This window comes from Sinocyclocheilus anshuiensis, unplaced genomic scaffold (assembly GCF_001515605.1).
Source record: "Sinocyclocheilus anshuiensis isolate Anshui unplaced genomic scaffold, SAMN03320099.WGS_v1.1 scaffold660, whole genome shotgun sequence".
Lineage (NCBI taxonomy): Eukaryota > Metazoa > Chordata > Actinopteri > Cypriniformes > Cyprinidae > Sinocyclocheilus > Sinocyclocheilus anshuiensis.
The window spans coordinates 392,219-403,903 of record NW_015557099.1 but is presented as its reverse complement, the minus strand read 5'-3'; the positions used below and the strand labels follow the sequence as shown (position 1 = coordinate 403,903).

General features: G+C 36.0%; 2 protein-coding genes across 3 annotated transcripts in view; both read left to right on the top strand.

The window, feature by feature from the left end:
• mapkapk3 (MAPK activated protein kinase 3) overlaps nt 1-4,867 on the top strand; it is a 21,494-nt gene extending 16,627 nt beyond the window's left edge. The window contains exons 9-11 of the mRNA XM_016472437.1: nt 680-765; nt 853-933; nt 4,604-4,867. Of these exons, the coding sequence (XP_016327923.1) occupies nt 680-765; nt 853-933; nt 4,604-4,759 (323 nt within the window). The 3' untranslated portion in view covers nt 4,760-4,867. The remainder of the gene's footprint in view (nt 1-679; nt 766-852; nt 934-4,603) is intronic.
• Nucleotides 4,868-9,146: 4,279 nt separating this feature from the next.
• The window catches only part of LOC107677511 (6-phosphofructo-2-kinase/fructose-2,6-bisphosphatase 4-like), a 17,216-nt gene continuing 14,677 nt past the window's right edge, over nt 9,147-11,685 (top strand). For both annotated transcript variants that reach the window (XM_016472442.1, XM_016472441.1), the window contains exon 1: nt 9,147-9,284. In XM_016472442.1, the coding sequence (XP_016327928.1) occupies nt 9,236-9,284 (49 nt within the window). In that variant the 5' untranslated portion in view covers nt 9,147-9,235. The remainder of the gene's footprint in view (nt 9,285-11,685) is intronic.

Below are 11,685 nucleotides of genomic sequence, written 5' to 3'. Positions count from 1 at the left end.
CAGAGATATTGTGTGTGTATATATATATATACATATATATATATATATATATATATATATATATATATTACTCAATATTCAATATATATTTCTAATTGCAATATATGATGTTTCTAATGCTTTTTCTAATTTAGGATTGTTCCCTCTTGCTGTAACAAGTACACATAGACATAATTAATTAGACAATATGTGTTTGTGTGTGTGTATATATATATATATATATATATTATGTCCAATTAATTATGTCTATGTGTACTTGTTACAGCAAGAGGGAACAATCCTAAATTAGAAAAAGCATTAGAAACATCATATGTTCATGCAATTAGAAATATATATTGAATATTGAGCAAGAGGGAACAATCCCAAATTGGATTTTATAGAACGTTTTATGAAACATTGATTTCTATGGAACATACAGATTGGTACAGACCGTGTTTGGAATATGTTGCAAATATCAATAAATATTCTGAATATTCAGATATTCTGGCTGTGTTTGTAAATCCAATCTGGGTTTCAGTTCTGTTCACACTGGTGCCATGATTCACTATCTAGATCAGTATTTCTCAACATTTTTTGTACCCCACAGCCAGATCTGTAATGCTCAAAACACTGTTCTTGATTATGGGGAACTAAAACAGTCACGTTCCTCTTACGGATATATAATATTCTTCTCCTCCAGCCAAACAGTTGATTCACCAGCTATTGAAGACTGACCCCAATGAAAGAATGACCATTGAACAATTCATGAACCACCCCTGGATCAATGTGAGTATTTCAGCTGATTGAATGTGTTTCTTTAGATATATGTTTTTCTGTATATACAAGGATCCAACACTGAGATGTTTCTTTTAGCAATCCATGGTGGTTCCCCAAACGCCTCTCCACACCACACGAGTGCTGACAGAAGACAGCGAGATGTGGGACGAGGTCAAGGTGAGCACAGATTGCTCTGCCCAATCAGATAATTGCACTACCTGTTTAGAATAATGGCCAAATACCATTTAGGTGGCTTTTTCGTTGTTTTGTGTGCTTTTTTTTTTTCATGTAATATCTGACACTGAAGAATGGTAACAATATTTTCTGTAATACCACCTGAATTCTCAAGGGGGAGCCACACAGCAGGATAAAAACTACTCAACTCAGTTCATTTTCATTTCATTTCAAGTAACTGTAGTGGCAATGTATATATCATCATACAGTAGTCAACATTTGAAGTGGATCAAAAAAGTTAATCAAAGTTGTCCTAAGACAAGAACGCATTTTGGTTTTAGGTTTTAGGACAACTTTGATGAAAGGTTTTGATCCACTTCAAATGTTGACTAGTGTATATGTATGTAATTTAACAGATATATCGAATATATATAAATAATAAATAATAAAACAGTGTTATATAATAGTAGTATCATTGATATAATATTACAGGTTTTGTTAATATTTTTAATTCAATTTTATTTTTAGATTTTCTCTTTAAACAGAGACAGAGACCAAATTCAGTTTGTATGTGTAGTGTAAATAGAATAACACTTGGTATACTAATGCAAACTAATGTGTTTTTATTTATTTATGCAATATACTGTATATGAATAAAATAATAAAAAAACGTTTTATTTAATAGTAGCGTTACGGAGAAAGTGACAGAGGCGTTCGGATCCATCTGCAGAGCTTTATTTCACAACGTGGTTACAAAACAGGCAAGGGTCAGACACTGGCAAACAGGCATATCATGGGCAAGACAAAAGAGTAGTCCAGTAAACAGGTGTGGTTGATCTCCGGCGAACAATGTCCAAACAGGGTAATCCAAAAGGGTAATCCGAAACACAGGCAATAGTTCAGGCGAGGGTCAAACAGAGTCCAAAGAGAGCAGGACAAGAGAATAATCCAAAGACAGGCAAGATGTCTTAAAACATGACTAGACTAAACTGGCGAGACTTGACAGGACTAGAATACCAGGACTGGCTCCGTTCAGTAGCTATCGCTAAGCAGAGATAAACACTAACAATACTCGGCCCAGAAGAGCATGGCTGCGTTCCAGTCCGTTTTTTTATGCCCTTCACTCGCAAACTTCCCTCCGTCTCGTTTACTTGGATGTACATCATTGATTACGTTGCATGAGTGCCCACTTCTGGCGGAACCCTTGGAATGGGCTGAACTGGAACGTCCTAAGCCCTTGATCACTTAGAATCAGCTATTCAGTTAGTTTATTGTTTACATTTTTCCCCTTATGAATTTGTTTGGTGCAGCATTCTACATGTATATAGGTATGCCTGGGCTGTTATAAAAGTAAAAAAAAAATCATTTATATATTATAGACTTGTTTGGGGTGGGGATAAATGAAACGCGATCTGCGATGACGTCATAATCGTGTTGCATTGTTGTCTATGGAGCGACCTGAAGTGTGCATATGAAGCAGACTCGCTCCCTCGGTCAAAATCGAGGGGTCGAGTGTCTGTCCATATAAACTTCCCTCGTCCACTTCGCAAAGTGGAACACACTTAAAAATGGCAGCGGGGATTCCCCCGAGGGGAAGTGCTTAGGGAAGTTCGCGAGTGCATGTCTAAAGGTGGAGTGGAACGCAGCCCATGTGAATGGGTGTTATATAATCTGTGTTATTGGTGTCAGGTGTGAATGTAATGAGTGAAATTAAATATGGTAAATGTAGTCCGGGGTGACATGTAACAGTCTGTGTAGTATGAGAGTACATGTGGTGGATAGTGACCTCTGGTGGTGAACAAACAGAAGTCCATAGACCGGATTCCTGACAAGTTGTTTAAAGGGGTCATATGATGCTTTTTTAAAGATCATTATTTTGTGTATTTGGTGTAACAGAATATGTTGACATGCTTTAATGTTCAAAAAACACATTATTTTTCAAATACTGTACGTTATTGTAGGTCCTCTATGCCCCGCTTCTCTCAAATGCTTCGTTTTCTACAAAGTCCCTCCTTCCGACAAGCGCAGTCTGCTCTGATTGGCCAGCTGACCCAGTGCATTGTGATTGGCCGAACACCGCAAGCACTCGTCGGAAATGTAATGCCCCTTACCATAATCGCGAGCTTCATCTTTCAAAATAAACACACACGCGCGCACACGCACACACGCACACACACAGACACACACACACAAGCACACACAAGATGCGCAAAACTCCGCATTTGAACAGTCAGTAGCAAATACTTAAACTAATAACAAAACAGTAGCTGATTCAGAAGCGCCAGATTGTCATAGCAAAGTCAGAATTACCTCTTCTCCTAGGTTCACGAAACGGTCGTCCATAAAATGCATCTACTTTCGGAAGGCCAAATAGTGCTTTTGCTTTCGCATCATATGGTGATTGGCCGAATACCTCAAGCGTGTGACGGAAATGTTTCGCCCCACCATACTGTTGATGCCGTGTCCCGCGCGATGAGACAACACTAATAAAACCCACTATAAACGAGGCATTTGTTGCATCCAGTGGGGACATAATTACTGATTATAATGACTTATACTGTCTTTTTACGTGCTGCGTTGCGTATTGCCCCGGCATTGTAGGCTACTCTCCCAGGAAACAGTCCTCGTCCTCCAATAAATGCACTGCACACATCTGAATATTTGTGTTGAACTTTTCCAGAACAGTGTTGTAAATACAACTTAACCACTGATTTGTAGTTGTGTCCTCTTTTGGAAGGCCAAACAAAGTGGTTTCGCTTTCATAACGAAACACACAGCGCCTTCACGACATGGCGGCGGCGGCAGCAACAATACTACAGCGAGAATAAAAGTTACGCCTTCTTTCTTTGCGGGAACATTTGGGCGGTGTTATGTAAATCTTCCCACATCGTGACATAGACATTTGGCGGCGTGTTAGAACGAGCCGTTTTAGGAGGGCGTGGCTGACTCTTAACTTTTATAAAGAATATCTCTTTGGATTTGAGACTTTAGTCTTTGCAACTTTACAGATCTTCTTTATGCACCAAGAGCTTGTAACACTCCAATGAATTGAAATCGCATCATATGACCCCTTTAAGTTTTATTAATATTTTTAATTCAAAATTATTTTTAGATTTTCTGTTTTTACTTTCAGTTAAAGTTTCAGTAATTTTGTTATGTTTTTGTCTTTTTTTCATGTCTATCTTTATTTTTTTTTTTATTAGTTTATTAGTTTATTAGTCAAACTAAACGAAAGAGAAATGGCAACTAGCTGAAATAAAATAACTTTAAGCTTTTTTATAATATTTTATTTCAAGTAATTAAAATGTTTTTATGGTTTTAGTTTTAATTTTAATTACACTATGCAATTTAAACAAATCAACATCATCGTCGTCATTATTATTATTATTAATATTGTTAATATTTTAATAATAATAATAATGAATATTGTTATTTTTTAAATTGCATACACACATTAATTATAATTAAATAGAATTTGTTATACTATTTAAATATATAGAATATATCTATGCCATTTATATAAACAATCATTTTTATTATTATTATTATTAACAGTAATTACCTTTTAATAATAATACTGATATTGATAATAAAAGTAAAAAATATATATAAAAATAACTTTATGCTATTTATACTTTATACTATGTACATTTTTTTGTCTCTTGGTTTGTAGGAAGAGTTAACCAGTGCATTGGCCACCATGCGTGTAGATTACGAGCAGGTGAAGATTAAGGACTTGGATGCCTCCAGTAACCCCTTGCTGAACAAGAGACGCAAGAAAGCAGCGACAGGGGAGAAGAGTGGAGGAAGCGGATGCAGTAGCCAATGAAGGACTGGAGATGAAGAACAGACAGATCAATGACACGAAGGGAAGTGCAAGATCAGATAAAAGGAGTCAAGAGCAAGAATGGAAGCATAGTGAAATAGATGGGCTCTCCATACACTCTTAAAAATAAAGGTGCTTCAAAAGGTTCTTCAAGCGATGCCATAGAAGAACCATTTTTAGTTCCACAAAGAACCATTTAGTCAAAGGTTCTTTAAAGAACCATCTCTTTCTTACCTTTTTGTAATCTGAAGAACCTTCTTTCGCCACAAATAACCTTTTGTCAAACAGAAAGGTTCTTCAGATGTTAAAGGCTCTTTATGGAACCATTTAGACAAAAAGGTTCTTCTATGGCATCGTGAAGCACCTTTATTTTTAAGAGTGTAGAAAAACAGAGGATGGATGGATCAAGGGAAAAGGCAAGAACAGGAGACAGTTTTGTTGATAAACAAGAACAATAGAGGAATAATTGGACGGAATGCACATGTATACAGAGGAAGTCCTTGTTTCTACCACCAGCAGTGAAGAAGACTTTAAAAAGCTGCTTTAAAATCCTTTAGCTGTATGTGAGTGTTCATTAATGTCTTTTTTGTGTACTGATCTATTACTTGATACGCACTATTCGCACTATGTATGTGTTATGTATGTGTATTTGTATACGATGTGTTTCTGTGTGTCTCATTAGTCCTATCATGCAGTTCACTCCAGAGACTTAAAGTGTTAGTTCACCCAAAAAATGACAATTTGCTGAAAATGTACTCACCCTCAGGCCATCCAAGATGTAGATGAGTTTGTTTCTTCATCAGGACAGATTTGGAGAAATGTAGCATTACATCACTTGCTCACCGATGGATCCTCTGCAGTGAATGGGTGCCGTGAGAATGAGAGTCCAAACAGCTGATAAAAACATCACAATAATCCACATGACTACAGTCCGTCAATTAACATCTTGTGAAGTGAAAAGCTGCATGTTTGTAAGAAACAAATCCATCATTAAGACGTTTTTAAACTGATCTACATCTCGGATGGTTTGAAAGTGAGTAAATTGTCAGGAAATTTTAATTTTTTTGGTGAACTAATACTTTAATTGGTTGATGTTTGGGCTTTTGTTATTGGCCCTTTTTAATGCAAATAAAAAAATTTAAATACATATTCAGAGGAATTGTGTGTCTGTACTGGAAATATTTCACAGTATTCATTGTATTGCGAAATATGGTGCTTTTTGGTGCAGTGAGTCACTCCCTGAACCTGAACATCTGCATAAGTAACTAATAAGCTGACCTCTACAGGTCATTTTCTACAGGCTTCATTCCTTAGTGGAGCAGTCAGTTGTAGAGAAGTTGACATCTACATACTTGATCTCTCCTTCCACCATCTCAGACATTCAGCTGTTTACTATTTTAGTTGCCAGAATGTGCATTAACTAGAGATAATTACCCATTCAGCTCAATATTCTGATGAAATGTTAGGATTTCCCAAAGGTACTTACACGTGTTGTTACTACACAGCTGAGTAAATTCTGAGAAGGAATGTTTTTCCATTTTAACTTTTGTAAAAATGTTTTATTGCGGAAATTTGACAGAAAATGCATCACTTCAAAGCAGCCCGTGTTAAATACTCTGTTTTCTTTGTGGTCAGGCACTGCATACGGTTTATAACTAGAACTTATCAGTGTTCTGGTGCAAAGCCAGCATTAGTCTGGCTGATAGCGGGCCACTTTCTAGTGAACATATTTAGATGACCACTTAACAGTGACCTTTCCCCTAGTTTCTGCCACCTGATGTTTGAAGAACAAGTGCCTGCGCCAAGCCTGTGGTTGAAAACTATTACAGTCAAAACAGTTTTGAAATGGTATTTTGAAAATGTTTGGTTTTTTGAATAATCACCACATGCAACTTACCTCAACCACAATCATGAACAATTATTATGAGATGGGGTTTTTTTTTCTGTAATATACAGTATAATGAGATCCACACTCAAAATGTCAAATGAAAATTTCAAAAAGTGATACTTATTTTAATGAGAAGAATTTGATAGATGATCAAACAATAGACATGCTGCTGAAAATGAAAACAAAATAGATGACTTTTTCACAAACTGTCTTTATACCAGTGTTATATTATTTTCATTGATATACTGCTATAGTTTTTGTTATTTTTATATTTTTTTAGTTTGAGTTATTTTAGTACTTCAAGTTTAACTATTAAAATATTGTTTCCAGTAACACATTTAAAGAGCTTAGAGGTACTCCTTTTTCTCAGTTGCTTTATCTTAAATAAAATGTTTAAATCCCACAAAACTTGGAGCAACTTCAACAGATCTACAATGCCACAAGTAAAACTCACCTATAATCGAAGTGTTATTGCACTAAAATTCCTGAATCTCTTTGTTTTGCATAAAAACACAAATTAACAATGTGATATTTAGACCAGTGTACAGTATATATGCATAGGACCGATGTTTTTTGACTGTATTTAATTTCTTATATATTATGGTATGAAGAGTATTTGTTTACAGCAGAGCTTTGAGGGTGTTTAGCTCAAGCTCGGAATAGAGGTAAGACTGGGAAGGCAGGGTCACTAATCACTCTGGCCTTCATGAAGAATGTTCCGGACAGACACGTAATGATCAGGACCTGTTGTCACAAGTTGTGTATTTATTTTCAGCCTCCTCCAACCTCTTAACGTTCATCTGTTAGACCGTTTTTCCTCTGTGACACTCTAAATATTTTGTCAGACAGCCCAACTTTTTCGACACTTTGTGCTATTGTTATTGTAAATGTAAAAACAGTGCACTGTCTGATGGAGAGATCACAAGCTTATGTTGACGTGTGTGTGTGACTGTGTGTTGATGTGTGTGTTGTGTGTGTGTTTGCGTGCACCAGATCACATTTACATCCTGTTCCTGAGGACCCTTCTTAATTTCATGCCCTCATCACAATTTCATGCCCTGCTTTGTTCCAGTCGGAGCGTAACCGTGACTAACGTCACACTTTTGCCTTTTTTACATCTTACCAGAAAGTCTCAGTCTAGTGACTGAACAAGCAACAAAAACACTGACTGACAATGACTGCAAGTCAAGTGTTTATTTATTGACATTTGCCATATAGTTATTATGAGACCCGTGTGACCTGTGTCCTGACTTGGCCTGTGTCCACAGCTCTGTCTGACTGATGCTTTACTGATGCTTTACTACGGTACGTGAGCCACATGTTCCACTGAACAGGCTAAATATGTTTTTGAATGCGAAAGCACTGCAGCATCCAGCAGGTCAAAATGTCCCTAATGTAGCCGAGACGTCCTGAGAGACAGCGTGCATTTAAAACACCTCTCCTACCTTAGTCTGCTATGTAGGCCTTATTAAATTAGATTCTCCACATTTAAAAGGTGAAATTCCTTTTTAAAGCATGTGAATTTTATTTTCTTAATGAAATCTTCAAATACCCATAGCTATAACACATGACACTTTGATATAAGGATATATGTTTTTTTAAGGCAAAACTTTCATATAAAGAATGTACTTTTATATAAAGTACTTTCATATAAGTCCTAGAATAAGGGCATATATAAGACCATATTTGACCCAAAGTTGGGTTGAAACAACCCAGCGTTTTTTAGAGTGTACATATATCTTTGTATATATGAAGAAATTAATAGATAATAAATAAAAAAGCACCTATTATACTTTAATTTTAGATTATATATTTTCTATTAAAGAATTTTCTTTCCCCCACATATATAGTGATTGAAAACATACTTTTGAAATTCCAGATTATATATTTTTTTAGTTTCACCAAAAATCATATATATATGCAATTAATGAAAAATAAAAAAAAGAACAGTAAATATAAAAATCACATATTATACTTTCATTTTAGATGACCTTTTTCCTATTTTCTATTAAAGACTTTTCTTTTCCACAAAATACGTTTTTAGATACTTTAACATATCGTTTTGCTCCAAAACATACTATTGTAATTCCAGATTATATTTTTTAGTTTCACCAAAAATACTACATAATACTTAATAAAATAAATTATTATAGGCTATATATTATAGATTATTATTATATATAGTTTATTCATAGTATATTATGTAGGCTATACTAGAAAAAAAAATGTATATAAAAAAAAAACATAAAATACTGTTAAAGATTAAATAGTTTTTGGGCGTGTTCAAAAATCCCATCCATTTTCTTTAAACTTGCAAACAAAGACTCGAGTGTAATCATTGATTACACTGTGACACATTCCTGTGTAACATATAAAGCGTTGCATAACACTGCGCAACAATATCAACACAAACTTTCCCCTGATTCCTTCTAATGATAGGTGGGTGTGTCCCCTCGCCACTGCCTCGCAGCGATTGGCTGCGCCAGCTGTCAATCAGTGGGCGTGTGCGCTTGTGTTTTCACATACTTGTCCTCCTTTATACCTCAAGGCTCGAGCATCAAAATAAAGCACTAACACACAAAACGAGGACAATGAGGGGCGCCGGCCGGTCCAAAAACACGCAGAATCTGGATAAGAGGGGTAAGGAGCATGAGGTTATGGCTGTTCTCTGGCGGAAGCAGCTGGTATTGTGTGCGCGAGAAGGAAGAAGTAAACAAGACTCTGTCACGTAGGCGCGTGTGCGTTGAACTCAAGAGTCCACGAGCCGTTTATCTGAGCAGTAACATTATATATATGGCCTGTTAATAATATACTCGCATAACCTATGCTTATACATTGCTGTAAACCATGCGCGTGGTCTAAAAATAAACTAACGCTGAGTTCTGTGTAATGCACTGAATGAATGAAGATAAGCACAGTGTTTGGGGTGATGTACTGCATGCATTGGGTTTTTTATGTGGTCAATTTTTATTGGGTTATGAAGCGTTTTGCAGTACGGTGTCATTTCTCAGTAGTGTTTGTGTTGTGCATGTCATTCGTGCTGTACAGGAGTGTGGAGGAGTTGAGGTCAAATCATGGCCATGTTTGTTGGATGACTGACATGGAGGTAAACTGCAGCTAGCCAGGTTGTAAAAATAGAATACTATGACCTAGAGAGAAGACAAGAATTAAGGTTATCAGCAAATGAGATGTATTATAATGGCATTTATTCCCCAGATTTGTTTAAATGACTGGAAAATAAGGAGGTTGTTGTGTAGTAATTGCTAACAATCTGGGCTGGTAATTAAATGGTTGTAGATTTGTACCCCATAAGTATCCATGAAGTATCGTTTAGTCCATTGTGATGAGAATGACAGTCAGTTTTACACTAGAACTAAAACCAGTATAATTATATATAAGAGAATTTGAGCAATGACAGTTGATCAAATGTTGTAGCCTGCAATATGAGACAAGATAAGCAGTATTTGCCAGATATGATTATGATTTGGGAGATTATGATTTGTTGTTTGTAGAATGATATCAACATATTCCACACCCACTCTCCCAATTTTTCTTTAGCCACACCAAAGACCTAGTTTTCTCTGGAAATCTGAATGCTGAGTAATGAGTCTGAACTACTAACTGTGATTTGTAGTTTCATAGTAGATTTGATCAAATCTAGAATTGGAAGTGAATGTATGATGATTGAGGTTTTGTGGTTTACTAGTGCCTCGTGTAGAACAGCTCAATCTCAAGTCAGTTGCCAGATTGTTTTCATTTAATAAAGAGATTAATCAGAAATGTTTAGGATTTCAGGAGAAAAGAAGGATACATCAATGTGTTTTAAGTAGAATACATTTTGCAAATGTGAAATTGGCCCCTAATTTAAGATGTGTTTGCTGTAAAAAGCAATCTAACATTGTGTAGCCTCATAAGATTATCTTTTAACCCTATATCAGTGCAGACTGCACACTGATATAAATATACGCTGTTTCTCACAAATCACTGTTATTATCAAGCTCTTCAGACAGCTCAAGTCAAACCCCCTACCCACAATCCATTGGGTCCGTAGCCATGAAAAAGTCTCTTTCTTGCCATCTAGTGGTTGATGTGTGATATGTGCATCATGTCTTTGGCTTTACTTTCACTTCCAAAATGTAAGAAAGAACAGATTCTGCCATTTTTTTAAACCTTAAAATGTGTTTTATTATAACTGGCTGCAATAACATTGTTTTCTTGAAGTGTACTGTTGTAATGTTTAAGTTTAGGCCGGGTCTATGATCGGTTGCACTGCTCATTTTAAAGGTGAACTTTGACCTAATTTGCATTCTTTTGTATTTTGTTACTGTTTTTATTACAAGCATTCTCTTTAAATCCAATGTTATTGTTAAAACAGGCTTTACAAGATAGAGCAGTGATTCACAGTACCACATCTGGAAAAATCGGACTATTTGCAACTTGCAAATGCCATTGAAAATGTCCAGGATTAATGTGGCCAGTACTGATTTGTTTGAACAGTTTAATTGTACACTTAATTTAATTTAGATTCTAAGTCTCAAACACGTGTTTAAAATGTTTAAATCGATTCAAAATGAATACTAAAGCGTTCAAATAATAGACCAATTCAGAGTAGACGTCACAGTTACGTCACTTGCAGCTGTGCGCGCATAGTGGTTGCAGAAAAACACTGGGAACAAGTGGAGATAAATGGAGAAGGGTCTGGCTGCAGCCTTGCACTTGCACTCTCAGACACTTGTGCTTCCGCGACGTCACTTGCAGTCTTTTTTATTTTTTATTTTGTTCTATTTATTGATTACTTTTTGTTTGAATCTCTCAACATTTTACAACAGTAGCCAGGTGGTGAAGACAAGAAAAAATAAACTAAATTACAGTGTCACTTGCAATCGCCACTTGCACTCTCCGACACCTGCGACGTCACTTGCAATCGACACAAATCGTGCGTGTTGCCAATGGAGACAAGACCCTGTGGTGATTAAACGATTAAAACTAATTTAGTACTATAACATACAGGGTCCTGCAAGAAAAAGACAAGACCCGCAAA